We start from the raw sequence: 21,468 nt of genomic DNA on the forward strand, positions 1-21,468 counted from the left end.
ACGTTCATTTAATTTGGTGTCCTCCAGTTCTTTTATTATGGAAACTAAATATCCACCTTGAAGGAGCCAGAGGGGATGTGAGGCCCTTACCTGATTTCTCCACATGTGTGAGCCTTCCTCCTGCACAGCCACTAGACTGGCATCTTCCAATGTGTCATTTCTTGTAACTCTCCCATCATTTCTGAACTGACAAAGCTCAACTCCCTGAGCCGGAGCTCGTCATTTTTCTTGATCCCTCACCAGAATAAGTGTTGATTGCCTTGTATGGATCTGACCGAAGCTAAGAGACGGCTGTTTAAAGTAGGGATATGAATGGTTAATGGGCTAACCAGTAAGCATCACATGGTGATCCTTACTGGTTATGATTAACCAGCGGCCTGGCCTGGCTGGAGCAGCCCACTGCACGCACTGCTGGGCCCTCTACACCACAGGTGGGGGGGCCATTGAAGCATGCCCACATTTAAGTGATTTACCAGTTACTCATAGCGTTTAATTGGTTAACTGATTAAATGGGATTTTACATCCCTAGTTTAAAGAGGTCAAATGTACATCCCAAATTTCATAGAATACTAGGACTGGAAGGGACCTTGAAAGACTATGGAATCCAGTCCCCTGCCCTCACGGCAGGACCAAGCACCATCTAGATAATCTCTGACAGATGTCTATCCAACTGCTCTTAAATATCTTCAGTGATGGAGATTCCACAACCTCCCTAGGCAATTTATTCCAGTGTTTAACCACCCTGACAGTTAAGAAGTTTTTCCTAATGTCCAACCTAAACCTCCCTTTCTGCAGTTTAAGCCCCTTGCTTCTTGTCCTATCTTCAGAGATCAAGGAAAACAATTTTTCTCCATCCTCCTTGCAACACCCTTTTAGATACCTGAAAACCACTATTATGTAATCGTCAGCTAAAAAAATTTTTTGTTTTCTTCTTTCAGTTCTATGCCCCTTTCACTGTGCATAAGGAGTTACTTATGAGCAAAAATAAGGAACTGTGGGCCAGAGTTTTAAAGGCACTCAGGCACCTTGTGGGATTTTAGGTGTTTTAAAGGTGTTCAGATGCAGTAAGTAATTTTGAAAATCCTAGTAGGCCGTTTTTTAAAAATCTGCCCCTAAAATGGCTAGTTCATCTATTCCAAAGGCTAGAAGGGACTACTGGGATCTGTAATCAGACCTCCTTTATAGAAGACACACCATACAACGTCACCTAAATGTGTGCATGGTTTTGGTAGGGATGTAAGAGTTTAACTGGTTACATAGTAAGCGGGAGGCTTACTGGTAATTGGTTAACTAGTACTGTAGGCTGGACCCTGCCTGTGGCCACGATGGGCCCAGCAGCGATCAGCCCATGCTACCATGCTGAGACCGGAGTAGTCTCCGTGGCTGCAGCAGTGGTTAACCAGTTAAACATCGTGTAACAGGTTAACTATTGTGGACAATGTTTACATCCATATTTTCAGGGGAATTAATTTGTTTTCATGTATTTAAATGATAGTTAAAAACAGATGAGCTCTGGAGGATGTGGTTGTTAAAACTGGTCCAGTATGTTGGTTTACATATGTGTAGTTGGCAGCTTGATGGAAGGGAGCTTAAACACAAACTCTCAAGTCAAGGAAATTGTTCCACTTGTTTGTGCTTTTGCCGATTGCAGGCTCTGATCATATCCGTGAAAAGGACGGGCTGTGGGCTGTCCTGGCCTGGCTGTCTATAATAGCCACCCGCAAACAGAGTGTGGAGGATATCCTGAAAGATCACTGGCAGAAATATGGGCGGAACTTCTTCACCAGGTGAGGGAAGAGCCAGGTGATGGTTCACAATGATGAAGCACAGTCCTTTGTGGAGAATGAAATATACCCAGTCCCTGGCCTTGGGACAGAAAGGAGAAAGTGCTAAAATGGGGCAAGTGCCCAAACTGCTAAATACTGAAAACTTCTCCAAAACAATGTGAAGTGTGTAACTTACACCAAGAGAACATTGACATCTAGAATGGTTTCTCTGTTTTAACTCACCTTTGTTATTTCTAGGGCATGGTAAATGTCTCAGCCTTTCAGTTTTACATGCCACATGTGCATGTATATTAAAACATCTTTGGGTAAATTTAAAATGCTGGATTATTATTCTGAATTCTGCATTATGTCCAGTTTAAATTGAAGCTTTTATGTTTTAATATAATCATTTGTGTATTGATATATAGGATTTTTATCTTCTATTATAACAGCATCTGTGTTGAGACCATAAATGCAAGTTAATTTATAAGCTTTTCAGTGATAAAAAGTGTTATTTTACAGTATGGGGTATGCAGCTTCTAGCACATCTTGTTCCTAGTGCAGGGGCCTCTGGCAGTAGTGAGATACAAATAAATAATATACCTTAAGCCAGTGCTGTTCTGTGTTTCACTTCTGTATTGCTAAATTCACCCACTCTCGCATATTTCTTTGTTACTCTTTGGGGGTTTTGCTTAACCACCTGCAGAGCTCTTGGGTGCCTGGAACTTCAAAGACAATTTATAAGGAACAAACAAGCTTATTTTTAAAGTGGTTGCTCCCAAAACATTGTTTGTCACTAATGTAGAGCCTCCCTAACTTTTCATTCTACCATGGCTGGTTCTAGGTATGACTACGAAGAGGTGGATGCAGATGCAGCAAACAAAATGATGAAAGATCTAGAAACCGTAATGTTTGACCGTTCCTTTGTGGGGAAGCAGCTATCAGCTGGTGATAAAGTTTACACTGTTGAGAAAGCCGATAACTTTGAGTACAGCGATCCTGTGGATGGAAGCATCTCCAGAAACCAGGTGAGACTAGGAAACTAGTCCTCAGAAACAGCACTGCAAGTTATTGGCGGAAAGTGTGGTTTTGACTAAGTATTTCCAGTTACAATTTCAACAAGGTCATTCTTAGCTTTGTGCCAATGGCTTTATCCCTCTGTTAAAAACCTCCCTCCCCCCTTAAACTTAAAAAATAACAAACGGTTTGGTAGCACTTTATAGACCAGTGTTTCTTAAACTTTTTAGGACCGAGGAACACCAAACAATATTTTTTTTTTAATGAAGAACACCAAGGATTTTTTGTTGAGGGGGAGAGGAAAATAAAGAAAGTCGGGGGCGGGGGTTGGGGAATTGTTCTCCGTGGCACATCTCCGACTGCCTCATGGCACAGTTTAAGAAACACTGTTATAGACTATTTATTAGTTTTAAATTTATCCTATACAGACTAACTTGGCTACCCCCTGCAGCTCCCCTCCCCCTTAGTTACTTGTGTTTTATGGCTATGGGCCAGATCCTGGCCTCTGGTTGGTGCTGCTGAGAAGGGACCGAAGGAGGTGAGGCCCTGAAGGCTGTTCTAACCCGGCCCACCTGGCAGTTGCCCCAACCCATTGTTAGGGCAGTTAAGGATCGCCATGGTGCAGGGGTGGCCTATTCTGGCCTGACCCCGTGCTGCCAGCTCGACGGAAGGTGGTATAAGAGCTGTGATGGTGACTTTGCTCTACCTAAGGATTTTTCTGTGCAGGGGAGACCCTTTGGTGGATAGATTAGCTGGGTTTGGGGTTGGTTTGCACAGAAATGGTGACACAAGCAAGATGAAACATGCAAGCCTGCTGATGGCGGAGGGGGGAGGGAAGGAGGGAGGAGAAGGGAAGTTGCCCCAGGGCCCAGTGATTCAAAAAGGTCTGGGGCTCCCTGCTGCTGCTGCTACTGCAGCTGGAGCCCCAGCCCTTTAAATCGTCACCTCAGTGCCGGGCAGTGCACTCTGGGCAACTGAGGACTGCGAGGGGCAGGGGAAGGGAATGGCTGCGGCCTTGCCCCTTCCAGGAGTATGGAGTCAGGGGCCCGGCAAGTCTGTCAGCTCCCCTGGAAGCATGGCTCAAGCCCATAATCTTAGTGATAGGTTAGTGATTTCAAAAGGCACATGAGTTTGTTTTATAACCTGATCCTGTTACTCTGTTGCCTGGCTTTGTTGGCAGCTTCTAGAACTCGGGCAGTGTGGCCACAGTTGTCAGAGAGCTGGAATCCTTATTCCAGCATTTGAAAATCAAGGAGCTGTTGAATATAGACAAGATGAGTTACCCAGCACTATGCCAGCTATTTAAATCAAATTGTCCTGGAGATGGGCCTGTTTCACAGCATACTGTGCAGAGGGGCATATTAATTGGAAAGGAATAATAGACAGATGCCCCAGACTTGTTACATTGCTTGTAAAAGGATTGAATTATTTTCTTTAAATGGAGCCTGCCCGGAAGTGCAGTGGTAGCATGACAGGCTGGTATGCAGAGAATCAGAGCAGATCTCTTCCCAAGCCAGCAACTTGATGCCTTGGATTCAAAAGCTGACATGATCTAGGAAATAGTCAAGAGTGGCTCAGGTCACACCTGGTCAGCCGTAGCAGGGGGAACAAATGTTGCTATTTGCAACTTCTGTTGCCCTCTGATTAAGAAAGACCGTGGAAATGACATGACAGGTGTGCTGGAAAATGCAGCTGCTAGTTGACGAGGCAGATAAATGAGAGCGTATTAATTTTGTTTTCCTGATCTGCACTTACTAGGGTTTAAGGCTCATCTTCACTGATGGTTCTCGCATCATCTTCAGACTAAGTGGTACAGGCAGTGCTGGAGCAACTGTGCGACTGTACATTGATAGCTATGAGAAAGATGCTCCAAAAATATATGAAGATCCACAGGTAACTGTCGTATCCAGACACTTGGTACCACTCTGTTCTGCCCTTTCCAAAAAGTTCCCTTCTTTTCTTTGAGGGGAGTGTGACTTGGAGAGCCTGCTATTTCAGAAGCAGGTGTTGCAGTTAATTAAATCTCTCTGTAGAAGAGACCTGTAAAGTTCCATAGAGTTACTACATCTACCTTCCTCTCCATGGCAGAATTCACTGTTGGTCTTGATTGTATAGCAGCTACCTTTCCGTAACGTTGAAATAATAGTACTCCGATCAGTGGTGAATGCGTAGTCATGTATTTTAGTGACTCAGGCCAACAAGCCATTAGAGCATGACTTCTAATTGCTCTGGTTGTAACTTGCCATTGGTCAGTGATTTTGATCTGTTTTTGTGCTTTTGGCAGGTCATGTTGGCGCCTCTCGTTGGTATTGCACTGAAGCTTTCACAGCTCCATGAAAGAACTGTCCGCACTGGCCCCACAGTCATCACATAGAAAGACTAGGACCTAATGTTAACTACACGCAATTCGGAAATGGCTGGCTATGCTGAATGAGCCCAACAAAATCGTCCAGTCCTCCTGTGTGTCAAATGTGTCCCTAAAAGCAATGTTAACTTTATTTAAATGTACCGATAAAAGGGTAGATGTTATTAATAAACCAAAAACCTTATTCCACTGTGTATACTAATGTATTACCTATTTACGTCATGTGGCACTGTTATGTTTTGGCTGTAACCCTCATTTAGCATAGCCGTTAAGATTTGGCATAAGTCATTTTTTTTCTCTTGCTAAAACCAAAAGGGTTGTGAAGATCACAACGAAGCTACACTCTTCTGTGAGACTGGCCTTCTGTTCTGTCTCATGACAGTGCCAATATCTTTTCTTGATTATATATTAATTTCTTTTACATTTTATGCATCCAGGCTTGTCTACATGGCTCCAACAAAGCGCACTAGAGAGGAGTGATCTCTAAAGGTCTTTTACATGTTACACGCTAAGGGTATGTCCACACTGGGTAACTCCCCTTATTTCAAAATAACAGGCTTGTTCTTTCAGAGTAATAATGCTTGTGAAGAGGAATAACACTTCAAAACTGTTATTTCAAAATAGCGTTCGTGTGGATGCTCAGCTGTTATTTCAAAATAATTGCCCTCCAGAGGCCTCTCTCAGCTACCCTTTTGGCCACTCTGACCACCACCAATGCTCCCCTTCTCCTTCAGAGTTTAAAGCTACAGGCAGAAGGGAAAGGGCTTGTGGCACCACACCAACCCTGCCAGCCCTGTGCCACATAGTACCCTCCTTTTGTGGAGCCATGGCAGACCCCAGCCCACCTCTGTGCTTGCCCACGTAAGCCAGCATACCTTCAGCCACCTCTGATGCTCCTGGGCAGGGGCAAAAGAGGGCACCAGCCTGGACTGGTGTGAAAAATCTGGATCTCATTGAGGTCTGGGGAAAGGAGACCAACATCCAAAATCTCTGTACAAAGAGGCGAAACGCTGAAGTCGATGGCTGTCAGCCTGGCCCAGAAGGGGCACAGCCGCACCCTGGACCAGGTGCAGATGAAAATAAAAGAACACTGGCAGGCCTACGCAAAGACCAGGGAGGAAAGTTCCCTCTCTGGGGCAGCACCACACATGTGCCGCTACTACAAGCAGCTGGATGCCATCCTGGGAGGGAGGGCTGGTCACCTCCCGCCACCCTCATTGTTGACTCCGGACAGGACACGCCCATTGTCAACCTTCACGAGGGCGGGGTTATGGAGGAGGAGGAGGAGCAGGCCAGCCTGGACACCATGCCTGAGAGCCAGAAGGTCATCATCTGCCGGGAGCCATGCCTCCTCCCAGGATGTCTCCCAGGGCTTGGACGAACCTGGGAAAGGCACTGTAAGTGAGTTCTGTCACTTTCCCTATATACATGCAGGGGCAGGCCTTCTCAGCCTGGGGCTCACATAAGTCTGTGCACGTGAAACACTAATCTAGAGCACTTAGCTTCATAATGCTCTCACACAGGAACCCCTCACTCCTTCACACAAGGTTCCTGGACAGACTGCCTTTCTCTGACCTCTGTGGTGGGACACCTTCCCACAACAAGCCACCCCTAAGGAGGTTGGGGTCATGGAACCACACAGCAGTGCTGTACATGGCACGGGTCATGCCTGCATGCTCGAGCAGCATCTGCTCCCGGTCAAGTGCAGCGATGCACAGGAGACTGATCTGCATGGGAACCTGCTGCGGGGAGGAATAGGAAGGGACCCCAATACCACTGTCTTCGGCAAGCAGTGTCTGCCGCTCAGACACACCTCTCCCAACACCCCCCAATCCTCCAGCAGGAAGAGATAGAAGTTCTCTCTCTGTGGGATGCCACTAGTGCAGGACCTGGCAAGTGCAGGACACGGAAGGAAGCCAAGCCGCCCCGTCCTCTACTCACACCTGCAGGCTACAGGGCTGGCCGGCACCTTCCCATGCCACTTTGGAACTCTGCCTCGGTGCTGCTGCTTTGAAGTACCCTCTCGTCTCTCCCCCCCCCTTTGGTGCCTCTAGCTGATAGAGGCAGCGGGTGGGGGGGGGGGGGGGAAATCAACTAGTCAACTCAACTATCCGATAAGCAAATGCTTATCGGATAGTCGACTAGTCCTTAACATCCTCCTGGGATGACTGCCCTTGTCACTTGTCTTCATAGCTGGGCCAGCTGCCAACGTGGCAAATCCACCGCCTCCTGCACCATCTTCCAACCCTGTGAGACCTGCAGGCAGGGGTGAACCCACAAGGACCTGATGCGGAAACACCTAGACAGCCTCCGTCCCCTCAGCTGGAGCTTCAACAAGGACGGCAAGGAGCACTGGGCTGAGGAAGACCATGTTGGAGTACCTGGCACACCAGCACAAGGCCACATGTTTCTCTATAACATGAGTGCATGGTCATGTGTATGGAGCAGTCCACCAGCCACCTCCCCACCCCCCAAATCCCTGTCCAACTCCTTGCACCTGCCCCCCAACTCCCAGCACCCACACCTGCTCCCTGGGCCTCTCCTCCTGGCCCCCTCAGGGGCTGCAAATATGTGGCCGTGGGAACTCTTGGGCAGCCAAAGCCTCCTGAGAAAAGCGCCAGTTCCAGCCCCATCCCTGAGTTCTCCTCCTCGTCCCCTCTTCCTCCATTCCAGGTTCTTTCCTCAGTCCCTTCCCTGTTGTATATTCCCCTAATAAGAAATTACAGTTGTTTTTTCAAACAAAAAGGCTTTTTTACTTGGTCTGCAGGTGGGGGAGGGTGAGGAGGAGGAGGAAGGGAGGAAAGGCACACGGGCAATGCAGAAGCCCCTTGTGGGAGGCCTGGGGGAGAGTCTCACAGGTGCCTCAAGGTCTCCCGGATGAGCACAGCCCCCTGATGTACTTGTCAAATGGCAGCAGTGCCCAGCTGCTCATGAGCCCTGGCCAGCCGCGTGGCCTCTGCCCTCCACCGTGGCAGGAAAGTCTCCTCCTTGCTCTCATATATGTAGTGGAGCACACAGCAGGTTACCACCACCTGGGGGACGATCAGTCACTGAGGTCCAGGTGGGTGAGGAGATTCCTGAACCTCTTCTGAGGCAGCCAGAGGCACCCTCCACCACTATGCGGCACCTGCTGAGCCTGGTGTTGAAGCTCTCTTTGGTGAGGTCCAGGCTGCCTGTGTAGGGCTTCTTCAGCCAGGGGAGCAAGGGGTAGGCTGCATCACCCAGGATGCACGTGGGCGTGTTAATGTCCCAGACCCTGATGGTGCAGTCAGGGAAAAAAGTGCTGGCGTGCATACTGTGAAAGAGACCCGAGTTCCGGAAGATCTGGGAGTCTTGCACCTTCCCCGACCACCTGACGTAAATGTCCATGAACTGGCTCTCATGTTCCATGAGGGCTTGTGGCACCATCAAAAAGCACCCGTTTCTATTGATGTATTCAGAGGCACGGTGCTCAGAGGCCAGGATGGGGATGTGAGTGCCATCAATGCCCCTCCTTCCGCAAAGCCAGTGACGTCCCCTTTTTTTGAGGAGTAACGTTAGTTCGAACCAAGGGGTTGGGTTCGAACTAACACGTCCCAGCGCACACTTTCACTTTTGAAACAGCTGTTGATAGGTGTAACGTGCTGGCAAGATCATGCTAACGAAGCGCGGGATATTTAAATCCCTGTTTCATTGACTATTTTGAATGTCTGCATTTGCATCCCTAGTCCAAACTAGGGTGCAAGTGTAGACATACCCTAAGAGACAGCAGCAACACTCTACCACTCACGTGGGCTGCCCCAGGCTGCACCAGAGGCGGCCCTATAAAATCTGCAGTTGTTGGGCAGATTTTGATGTAACCAGTATAGTCCCTGCCCATGTGATTTCAGTCATTAGGCAGATTATACCCATGTGACTGCCAGGGTTTCCCACCACCATGTGGAAATTGCAGGAAAAGGAGGGGGAAGAAGAGACAAGATGGATTCCTGTTATTTTATAGTTCCAAATGGCATCTGTGGCCAAAATGGCGGCTGCCAACTTACAGAAGCAGAAAGTGGGCAGTGTGGATCAAGTGTGCCGTGAGGCGCAGCAGGAGGCCCTAGAGCCTGGCATTGCTTTGCAGCAGCTCTGGCTCCATGTTGAAAGTGCTGTGGCATCCACAAGGGTAACCAGAGCACACGGCGTGCTCTCCCTCAAGGGAGCAGGCGATGGAGAAGTGGCGTGTGAGATGTGGGTGTAGAGAGGAGCCCCTTTAAGCACAAGTCTCAGCTAGCTGCTGCTCCAGAAAGTGAGTGCTCTCCGGATGCCCTGCCCAGAGTGCTTCCAGGGGGCTTTCAATGCAATTCAAGCTCCAATGAGTGTGGGTAAGCTATTTCAAAATAATTCTGCGCTATTTCAATGGCACCTACTGCAGGTGCGCTATTTCGAAATAGTTATTTTGGGAGTTATTTCAAAATAGTTTTGTGAGCTTTAAAAATGACACTGTTCTGGCATGCTTTGTCATGGCACGGAGACAGGATCTCACGAGTGAAATGACTTGTATTGTTGTTGGGTACACCTTTTCGTCCCAACAGGAGCTGGAACTGAGGGTGTGTTTCCATTATATGCAGATTTAGTTTGCTTCAGTGGCTCTCAACAGTCCCACTATACAAATAGTTCAGCAGTTCTGTTCTCCTTCTGGTAAGTTTGGTTGTGTGGGTTTTTTTTAATAAAGAATATGTATACAGTTTGATGTGTTCTGCCATATAAAACCCCCTGCACACAATGCTAATAGCAAGCACGAGAGGATATTGAAGTGAAAAGGACTGGCTGGGCCATATTTACCCATATGCAGAATACACAGCTGCATAGAGCACCTAAAAAATTTGGGCACCACTGGGTCTTAATGTCCATCCATCTTCTTCCTCTTCTCCCTGTTCTGTGACTCGGCTTCCTCTGGAGAGGATCTAGTTAACTTAAAAGTGAAAAAGCCTGTCAGGCCCATTAGCCACACATTGAACCTGTGAAAGCTGTTCAAGTGGTAATGAAACCACTGAACAGGCATTTGCCAACCTCAGGTATAGCGTGTCAGTTTCTGAATTTACTGTGTTAGTCAACAGGACCTTAGTTGAAAAATTGCTTTAAAAATATTTCATTAGTGTGTTGCTGAAGAGTATAAAACCACATCTGTACAAAGTCATCACCTCACAGGGCTGCTATTGGGCGTAGGGGGTCCCAGTTTAATAGTACTGCTCAGGGCCCCATAAATACAAAGGACAGCCCTGTGAACTATTATTACTCTTCAGTGCTTTTTTTAAATTTAAAATCGTAATAGGCTTGGTTTTTTAAGAAGAATGTTACACCCTGATCTTGAAATTGTATTGTCGTGATAAGATAGCTGAAAGAATAACATTTTTTATACCAATAACACCATTGGTTATCATATTTTTGAAGCCATTAAGTTGAAAATGCTTGGGGGTGGCTTGGAGTGCTTTTCTACCTGTGACTAATATGCTCATGTAACCTACCACGTACAGGATGGTGTTCTGCCCTTTCTAGTGATGGCTCGGCCATATACAGAAGTTGATGAGCCTGTGACTGCCTCAGCTGGATCCCCTAGCTCGTGTTCTAGAAGTTTGTTTTACGATTCTGAGATTCCAGGTTCAATTCCTGCTGCTGATCTAGGTGGAAGTGTGGTATTACACACACACTGGAAATTCTTTTTAAAAACTGCTATGGGACTCTGAAGTGGATGAAAACTGACAAGACTGAGGAGATTCCTCTGGTTTCTGTCTATGAAAGTAAGAGGAGCCCACCACAACCAGCTTAGAAAGCTGATAGGGGAGGCAGAGCTAGCCAACCTGATACCTAGTCAGCACTTCTCCCAAATAGTTATCTTCAACATGTTGGGATACCATTTAGCCTCTTAGGAAGCATCCAAGTACGGTGCCAGGTTCAGAGTCCTAGCACACTGCAGAGGGATAGGGGAGCAGGAGCCTGATGTGGTTGTGTGGGAGGGAGGTGAGTCTGACACGTGACCCAGCTGCGCTACCGGGGAGGAGAAGCCTGGTGCACATGGAGCTGGGAAGCCCAGTAAAGCGTCAGGGCAAGTGGATTGGGCCAGCAGCAGGGGAGCCAGAAATGACCTCTTCTGGTCCAGTAAAATCTCTTATCTGGGACCAGTCATGTCCCTAGGGTGCTGGACCAGGGAGGTCCAACCAGTAGTAGCACAATTCAAGTCAACATAGCTTAGGATCTATTTACCATGAGGTCCAGACGGCACTGGGTTAACAGGAGAAACTCTCCTGTTGACTCCTCTTACTCATCTCATTCTGGTGGGCTGATGGAGTCAATAGCCAAATAGCGGAGCCACCGCAGCCCTGATCCACCCAGTAGCTGAGACAAGCCCAACACAATGAATTTTGCACTCCATTTGGAACTTGAATAACTGCTTCTCCCCTATGCATAATTTCTCAAAGAGCAGGCTGTGTCTGATACACTGTGATCACTGACGCAGCAGGTACAGTTCAACAAAGGGATCAGTATCAGTTTGTAGGGGTTTTTTAAAGCTGGAAAAACAAAAACAAAACCTGCCACATCAAAATAAGAAATGCTGAACCCAGGGAAATTAACTATTTTAATCTTTTGTGTACATGGCATGTGCCCATCTATGCCCACAGGCTTAAATGTGCTAACAGCTGATCAACAGTTGTTATACATGTGTGCTCAGCATTGTCATCCAGGCATTCCGCTGATACAGCACAAACGTCAGTCTACGTTTGGGAGAATTATTCTCTATGTCACAGACATATACCTGCACTGTTGAGTTTGATCCTTTAGTATCATCCCTTGGTCTCTGATCTTAAAGGTAAGTTTGCAATACAGACCACAAAATCAAAAACTAGAAATGACATTACATTGCTGAGAAAAGTGGAGAAAACCAAATCAGCCTCATCTTTTGTCCGGGTCTGTTGCTTGTCTTCTTTATGCCTAAATGACCTACCCTTTATGGCTGCCCTCTTTTTAAAGCAGGTGCATCTTGAGTTCCTTTTGATGAAACTGTTGCCAATTTCAATAAAATGCAGATTTTTTAAAAGAAGAACAACTTTTAATGAATCTAGTTTATTGGACGTACCACCCAGTCATCTGATGAGACTCGAATTATTATAAACATATCCAGAACGTGATTCACTCACCACTTGCTTCATTGCTCGTAGTATTACAAAGAAAAATCAAAATGTTTCCCTCTGTCATTATCCCTCCTCCACTGGGACAATGTGTCATGTGTGCTTGTTCAGAATATGGCAATTTAGGTCAGTTGGTTTGGATGTGTGAATGGGACCAGCAAAATGCTCTAGGCAAAAGTGGATCAATAATTCCATGTTAGTGGCATGTACGTAACCACACACGGCCGATCAGGAACATTACGGGAGATGCAGTTTAATGTTGGTAGATGCAGTCATCCTTGAAAATTTGCTTTGAAATGCCATGCAGCCTGGAGCCAGCTGGGGATTGCCAGCTGGCCTCAGGCTGGTGTTTCAGGGCAGCAGACCTTGGGCTCCATGCGGCACTGATCTTAGAAAAAGACTTGTACCTCAATATTTATATTTGTGCCAAAACTCCTCTTTATGTGTACTACAAGGAAGACCTATAATGCTGCAAATACAGAGGTAAAGTCATGGTTCTTACCCTTAATAGCATGGCAGTTGATTTAGCTAATTGATCTAGCTCAGGCAGAGTTGGGGACATTCCTACTCCATGATGTTCAGTTAGTCAAAAGTTTCTCAGAGGGAAAAAAGTGGGTTGGGATTTTCTTGTCTTAGCACAGATTTTTCTGGGATTTTTCTGCTTTTAAATGCCTGGCTTCTCCTGCATGTTAGTAACAATCTATAACTATTATAAACTGAAACATCTGTATGCCAAATGTCATGTGTTCCCATTACTAATTTTCTTACACCAGAGACAGATGGGATCAAGTTTGTAAAAACAGCTGAGTTTGTCCAGATCACATGGTCCTTCTTCCTCCTGGAAAGTCAGAATTGTACCAGAGAGTCAAAGGCATTAAAGAATACAGTAGTGTATTAAGGACTACAGATAGACCATAACACCTGCAGCCATAGAGAACAAATACCAGCTGGAGACAGGCAGCGGTTTGGGGATGGGGGTGAGAAGAGTGAGTCTTCTATATGGAATCATTCCCCTCCAGTTCTCTGGAATCCCTACAGGTTCCATGGATTGGAAGGAAACTGCCCAAGACTGGTCTAGTCTTACAATATTATCTCCCTCAACCCTGCAGAGCTCAGTGGGTATGATAATGCTGACTCACCATCTAATTACCAGATTCCTCCTCTATTTTAGGGAGGTTCCAGGGGCAGCAGAATGCAGAAGACACCCCGTCAGCCTGGTTCCTGCAGGAAATATGATGCCCATAGTCCTACAAGTGCCACTGTATGCAAAGGGCCAGATTGCGATCTCCTACTATGGTCAATGGGCCTGAAGCCACAGTTGTCCTTAGTGGCCATTTTAAGAACGGTAGCTCTGTTTCTCTTTCTGATGTATTGTGCTTAACAGGAGCGAGTGTCTATTCTTGCTCACAGCATAGGCGGGCCACCATCTTCCCTGAGGGCAGCAGTGGCTTCAGCCTTTTGGAGAACAATGGGAGATGGTGGCCATTTTGAAAGGGGGCAATTCTGCACGACAAACATTTTATTATAAAAAATAACAACAAAAACATTGATCCTAAATATCTTTTCAAAAATATACCCATTGCACCACATCTACTCAACAGGTACGCAAAGCAGGAGTGGGGAAACCAGATGTATGTGAGTGTAATGGAATGTAGAGAGCTAGGAAGGAAAGGTGTTTGTGTGTCTGTCCAGGATACCAGCTTCCAGAAAACACCATATGATTGTGTTATTCAGATGTTTTCCCCCAATTGTTTGGCTGCTGTGATAGAGATTGATTGCTGCTTATGTGTGTATATGTTGAATTTTTTTTTCCACTCTGACCAGCATAATGCGTACAGGCATATGTGTGTGTGTGTGTGTGTGTGTGTGCACTCACACATGTCTGTATGTAAGGTACAGGGGAATATGGGGAGGTGCTGAAGGTACAGGGAATTTGGAAGATATGTGCAGGGTGATGTAGGAAGGTGCATGAGGCAGGGGGAGTTTGGAAGACAGGAAGGGGGAATTACAGTATATTATAGTTTTGCACTACTTTGGGAGTTTAAACTATTTTAAAAATAGTTTAAACTTTTATTGCCACATTCACCTGTACCCTATGGCCATTTACCATATTCTGGAAGAGCACAAAGTAGCCAAAGTGTATGAACCAGTTGAAGTAGATACTTTATAATTCAGCCAGGGCAATCGGGGCTTTTTTGCGGAAAAGCGCGTCTAGATTGGCACGGACGCTTTTCCGCAAAAAGTGCGTTTGCGGAAAAGCGTCCATGCCAATCTAGACGCTCTGTTCCGAAAATGCTTTTAACGGAAAACTGCAGTATCATATAGACCAGTGTTTTTGAATCAGTGGCATGAGTACCCTTAGGGGTACTCGAAAGAAGTCTACGGGGCAGGGGAGGGGTACATCAACACAACTGAAATTTAGAGAAAACTGACTTTTTATTTTAAGTTTTACAGCGTTTTATTATTTTTGTACTTTTTATACCCAAAAATGTTATCACCCGCCTGGCTACGATTAAGTTATTTAAACAAATATGTTGCAATGGTAGAAAAAAAATTTGTGTGTCTGAAAACTGTAGGTACTGGGGGTACTTATAATTTTTTTTAAAGGGTGTACTTTATTTTAAAAAAAGGACGAGAAACACTTTTCTAGATTAGGTCAGAAGCGGCAGAATGGCTTTGAAATCTCTTGAGTTTCTGAGTGGGTAAGTTTGTAATGCTTACTATTGCTCTGTAGGTGGCAGCATCGGTAAGAACCAACCTACTGAAAACAAATGCAACCCCTCTTCACTTCATTTATTTCTGTGAAATTTTATCTGTAAACAGTGAGTTTAGTCAGATTTTCAGAAGTGCCTCAGTGACTACATAAACTGTGAAGCCAACTATTAGGTTTTCAGTACTGAAGTGTGGTCTACCCATTCTTTGTTTTCAAGCCTGTTGAATGTTTATACAAAACCAAACCAAGTCTGTTTAAATCAAAGGTCATTTTTACACCTGTTAAAACATTTAAAGAAAATGAAGTGTCATGCCATTTACACAGCATGTTGCCACGTAAGTGCAAAATATCTCAAAGACTACAACATATAACATTTATGGTAACATGTCTAGTTACCAGTGGGAAAAATTGGGTTCATCCATCCACACTTGCCATGAAAGATGAATGGTATTTAGCATGTGTTTTGCTTGGAATTATGGAGAATTGCTTTATATTTTTGTTTAATTCTTTGAATTGTAGTTCTGCTTACACAGGCGGTTCATAGCATTCCTCCTAAATTTTAATTCTGTAAATTCTGAGTTCTTCCAAGATTTAAATTTTCCAAACTTGTTCACTTAATTACTCACCTATGATTAAAGTTGAGGAAGAAGCCTCATTTAAAAAATATTAGCATTCTGTAGCATACATTAAATATTGAAATCTTGCCTGGCATGCCTGCAATAGAAATGAACCAAAGCTTTTGTAAAGTAAGCCATTTTATCCAGTAAAGTGATGTTATTAAATATCCATTCTCATACTATTTTTAATATGTTGCAATTCAGTTTTTTTTGTGTCTACTTGTTAAATAAAACCCTGATTACTCATATGAAAAAGTCACATGCTCAGATTCTGGAGTACACTATCAACTACAAAGAAAAAATGAGGACTGTTAAGGACTGATGGGAGTGCTCTCTTTTTGGAACACCTCTAAAATAGGCTAATTATTAAATGTAGAAGCTACAGAGGTAAGATATCTCCTGGTTCCATGATACCATCACGCAATCAAATTGACTTATAGACAAATCACAAATTCATTATACATATCCACTATAATTGTATCAACTCAAGGCTTATGGGTGAAATGCTGCCCTGCTGAATGAATGGGAGTTTTGCCATTGATGGTGTGGGGCCTGGATTTTACCTTTTATGCCTACTTGTGTATGTTCATTTTACAGTAGCAATGTAATAGATAATGACTTCAGCACAGGGCATTTCCTGGGGACTAATGACCAGCTGGAGGTTAAATGTCCCAGCTGAATCAACTCCTGACTGATCATTCATTAGCAGGAAATCAGGTCTGCAGCCATTGATACACACAGAGTAGTCCCTAGGGAGAAAAGTTCATCAACCCCAAACAACTCATATCTTCCCATGCCAAAAAATAAGATTATCACACACCCCAAAAAAGAAGATTAGATGTTGCTAATGGGAAATTACTATTTGCTAAGAATGTGTTGTCAGAGACTTAGGGAATGACAGAAACCTCTTGGCCAACTTTTGTTCTTAGCCTTTTAGCTCCTCAACCCCCATACTTTTTCTTTTTTTCAGTTCCAGCCTTTGGAACTGAATCCATCAAATTACTGCATTAAAAGCTTGGTCATTTTAGGACGTGGAAGTTTCTGCCACTTCAACCAATGCTTGGATTATGACCTCACCTGAAGACTTCCCACATGGCAAGAGAGGCAGTGTTCCAAGTTTATGGGCATGTGCAAGCATTGAATGTTTGGTTCTCTTGTGGACTAGTGATCATGGTATCACCCATTTAAGATGAATTCAGAACTGTTTCCAAGCCATTTTGAAAACGTTACTACTTTTTCAGGCTACGCGAGCCAAACACCTGTTTTGATACCACAACAGGATGAGATTTTTCCATGTGTTTAAGTACTAAAGATGCTGATAGGCATCTAATAGGATTCAAAAGCATCTAGGTGCCTCACTCCTTAGACTTGACACCAATCTTCATCTTTAGGTGCCTAAATACCTTTAAAAATCTATGTTTATGCTTGCTTGTGCAGGATATAACCAGGAGGGAGTATCTCTACACCTCTTGATTTATACTTGGATTATAAACTCTATATAGTAGGAATTGTCTTTTTGTTCTGGTGTTTGTAGAGTGTCTAACACAATTGGGACCTGGCCTATGACTGGGGTTTTTAGACACTATAATAACATAAGTAATAATGAGAAATGAATCTCAGGGAGAAATTAAGGTAGAATACATGATACTGGGGTCAGGATCTAAAAAGAAGTGCTTCACAGCTGACGATAAGCTACATCCGTGGTTTGGCTTGAATTTGGTTAGCTGGATGTCCACGTATGGGTGTGGCCAAGTTTTCTGCTGTCCCATAAAATTTATTTACAGCCACAAATCTGGGCTCTCTGGGTTCTATGCTGTTATTTAGCGCTAATTTACCCCCTAAATATCTTCTAAGAGCCCAGTAAGCAGGGGAAGTGTTTCTAATGCTGCTAGATAATACTGGCCTCTGGTGGTTCGGTAAATTCTCTGGTTCAGCACAAGTCAGGTTCCGAAGGTGCCACACTAGAGAGGTTCAACCTGTATCTGTAATAGCACTTTTGGTGAGTTCCAGATATGGTACAGTCCCCTTGTTGACCAACTGGAGCAGCAATTCCCAAACGTGCTCCCTGTCTTTTTCAGCTACAATTAAATTTCATTGTGTTTAGGTCTTGTAGCAGGATTAAAATAATTGCCAGTAGAGGGAGAAAACCACCCAGGGAAGAGTCGTGTGTCACTATTAGAAAGTATGCAAAGCTCTGAATCATTTCATTCTGTTTATCTGCTGTTCCTTTGAGAGCTAGAGGAGCTGGAGTGAGGCAGAGTTTAAGATATTAGCAAGCAGAATGCTGATGTTGTTCCTGGCATAAAAATCATTCTGTATTGGTCATCTGTGTCCCTTCACAATGCCTTTAACTGCCCATGGTTAGTCTTATAGAATTTCAGAATATGAAAAACTCAACTGTTGTTATTCCATACTGTGTAGGCAGTTGGCTCTGGCAACAATAAAGCTAAGATTCCTGGAAGCAGTAGTGGAAGAGGAGGGGCGGGGTGCAGTTATTCAGAATAAAGCTGATCAACACAGATTAAAATATGAGAAACAACTTACTCTTTAAGCAATGCCAGAGTTATGGAATTACAAGACAGTAGGAAGGGAAGAATCCTTCCAATTCAATATAGAAGAATACAAAATTAAAAAGCTGGTTTGGATAAAGGAATGTCTTGTGTAATGAAACAATAATATGCTGAAGCTGAATGCGGAATGTTTTCAGAGCAGCATCCAATGTGTGGTGTTTCGTTCTGAGCTGGCCTGTGAGTAGCAGTTGTAGGGTAATGTGCAAATGACTCTAATTAGGGCACATTATCTGCATGATGACCCTTTACAACTAGATAAAGAGGAGGCAGAGTCTCATTATTTAAATGAAGGTGAACTCCAGAGCAGAAGCAAGTTATTCACTGTCAATTAAACAAGTTCCTGGGTTGAAGGGGTGACCAAAGCAGATAAATATCCTGCTGTTTGGGAGCAAGATGAAAGTTGGCAATATTTACCTTTTACATCTAGCAGGTTTGCTGTTTTATGTGTGAATAACTAAGACCAGATACAGAGAGAGAGAGACTGTGAAAAGGCAATGGGATAAGGATTTATCCTCTCTAAAGAACTGCCCAAACCCCATCTTCTTTAATTGTCACCCTCCTCTGTTTCCATTGTTTTTTTCCCCATGGTTGCTGGAGTGTACTATAAAGCTAAAGCATAGAACCCTTCTATAATTGTAAACAGCTTCGCAGAAGAAAGTTTATGGTGGCAGCATTCAGATTCTTTGCTTTTAAGGTTCATGGCACAAAATGAAAGACTAATTCTAAACAACCTTGGGTTTTTAGTTCTGCACAGCAGGAGTTTAAAAATCATTCTACTTTGGGTAGGAATTTGAAGGGCTAAAAGAGTCGAACCACAGATCCCCAGTCTACACTAGGGAGTAAATTTTAATTAAGATATGCAACTTCATGTGCATTAATTGTGTAGTTGAAGTCGAGGTATCTTAATCGGATTTTGGCACCGTCCACACTGCAGGAGGTTGAAGGGAGCACACTCTCCCTTTAACTTCCCTTACTCCTCGTAGAAGCAGAAGTACAGGCATCGACGGGCGCGCCCTCTCAGTTTGAATTAGCATGTCTTCCCTAGAACTGCTAATTTGAATCACAGAAGATCAACTGTGACTGCTTCGATCTTCTCTGTAGTGTAGATGTGGACTTAGACGATAGCTAAGGTCCGCATATTAATTTATAGTCTCTGTTCAGGTCCATAGAAACATGTGGGCACATCACAAGAAACACATTGTTTAGGCAGGAACACAACCCTTGGCGAAAAGGCTAGAAAGGAGCGAATACAGGTTGGACCTCTCTAATGCGGGATTCTCTGGTCCAGGAATATCCATGGACTGGCCGGACCACGGATGTTCCTGGACCAGAGAGACCCTGGCAGCTGGAAGTCATGGTGGGGCTTGTCACCCTGTCAGAGTCAGGAGTCCACTGAGGGTCTGTCCGTGCTGGTGGCAGGGTGGCTGGTGGGCAGGAGGCCATCTGAGCCAGTGGAAAGGGGGGCAGCAAACAACAGGGGATCATGGTGGCCGGGGGAGAGCCCAGAAGTTGGCAGCATAGTTTTGGTTTACTTTTGGTTTACTAACACTGATGTACAAGTACCACACACTTATGGTCTGATTATTTTTTCACTTGGATTCCTATTGACTCCATGGAGATTTTTGTGTGCTCCAAAAATCATCCCACTAAGGGTAAGACAAAATTCTGAGCTGAAAAAGAAGTTGCCATTTTGGAGTTTGGAATCATGGATTATTGAGCATATGAAATAGATAATCCACTCTCTTCTGGCTAGTTTCAAGTATTTAAATATAGGTTTCCATTTATATAAGATTGTGGTGTTCAGCTCGTTTTAATTACCCAAAACTTCTTTTTTTTCCATGATCTACTCTGCAATTTTCAAACCAAACCGAACTTATTGTCCCTGATTACATAATGCCATTCGATGTCCTGACCTTGATTTATCTACACCACCCAGGAACTCAGGCCATGTAGGGTTCCTTTCATAATTAAAGCATCACATCAGCTGTCTTTGCAGGTTTGGTTTAGGAGAAGACAGATTCAGAGGACCATGCTTTCAGCACACACTTTGGTTTACACAAGTGCCATTACAAGCAACAGGCATCTATGGAAATTAGAAATAGGAGTAGTAATAACAGTACTCTTACATCCATCCTGCTGTTCAGCAGTAGATCTCATAGTACTTCACAAAGTGCATTCAGGTCAGTACTGTTATCTTCATTTTTACAGCTTTGGAAACAGAGGCACAGAGAGAGAGAGAGAATCTGAATGTGTTTATTTTCCAGATTTATCTCCTTACAAAGATAAGCCAGTGAATCAGTCACCTACCACTTCTTATCACCAACTCAAGTGTCTTTTTTATAAACACCTTTAAAATGGCCTAAGGGTTTTGTTGCTTCCCCTGTGAACATAAGAATGACTATTCTGGGTCTGAGTAATGGTCTGTCTAGCCCTGTCTCCTGTCCTTTGAAAGTGTCCAGTACCAGATACTTCAGAGTGAATGAATACAACACAGGGCAATTACCATATATTCCAGTCCTATCAGCCAGTCTCAGCATCAGAGGCTTACGGACACTGAGGGTACATCTAGACTACATGCCTCTGGCGACAGAGACATGTAGATTAGACTACCCGGCATAGAAAAATGAAGGGGCAATTTAAATAATCGCCACTTCATTTAAATTTAAGTGGCTGCTGTGCTGAGCCGATCAGCTGTTTGTCGGCTCAGCGCGGTAGCCTGGACACTCTGCGATCGACATCAAAGGCATTTGTCGACCTCCCAGGTATGCCTCATCCCAGGAGGGATACCTATGCCGGGTAGTCTAATCTACATGCCTCTGTCGCCAGAGGCATGTAGTCAATACGTACCCTGAGAGTATGGGGTTGCATTGTTAACCCTCTGAGCTAATAGCCAGTCATGGATCTAATCTTCATGACCTTCTCTAATTCTTTCTCAAATCCAGTTATACTTTTGGCCTTCACAAGATCCTCTGGCTGCAAGAGGCACAGGTTGATGGTGCATTGTGTGAAGCAGTACTTCCTTATGTTTGTTTCAGACTTGCTACTTATTAATTTAAAGAATGCCTGGGTCTTACGTCATGTGAAGGGGTAAATAGCATTTTCTTCACACCATGGTTTTATAGATCTTTCTCATCTCCCCCCGAGTGGTTTCTTTTCTAAGCTGAACATACCAGTCTTTTACATCTCTTTCTGTATGGAACCTGTTCTGTAACCTTAATCATTTTTGTTGTCCTTCTCTGTAACTTTTTCCAGTTCTAATATATCTTTTTTTTTTG

The 21,468-nt window shown here is 44.4% G+C and overlaps 1 protein-coding gene across 2 annotated transcripts in view; it reads left to right on the forward strand.

Annotated features, from left to right (window-relative positions):
- The window catches only part of PGM1 (phosphoglucomutase 1), a 29,587-nt gene extending 24,255 nt beyond the window's left edge, over nt 1-5,332 (forward strand). For both annotated transcript variants that reach the window (XM_006125039.5, XM_006125038.5), the window contains exons 8-11: nt 1,652-1,787; nt 2,611-2,794; nt 4,542-4,676; nt 5,068-5,332. In XM_006125039.5, the coding sequence (XP_006125101.1) occupies nt 1,652-1,787; nt 2,611-2,794; nt 4,542-4,676; nt 5,068-5,157 (545 nt within the window). In that variant the 3' untranslated portion in view covers nt 5,158-5,332. The remainder of the gene's footprint in view (nt 1-1,651; nt 1,788-2,610; nt 2,795-4,541; nt 4,677-5,067) is intronic.
- The last annotated feature ends 16,136 nt before the right edge of the window (nt 5,333-21,468 follow it).

This window comes from Pelodiscus sinensis, chromosome 9 (assembly GCF_052426305.1).
Source record: "Pelodiscus sinensis isolate ZL-2025 chromosome 9, ASM5242630v1, whole genome shotgun sequence".
NCBI lineage: Eukaryota > Metazoa > Chordata > Testudines > Trionychidae > Pelodiscus > Pelodiscus sinensis.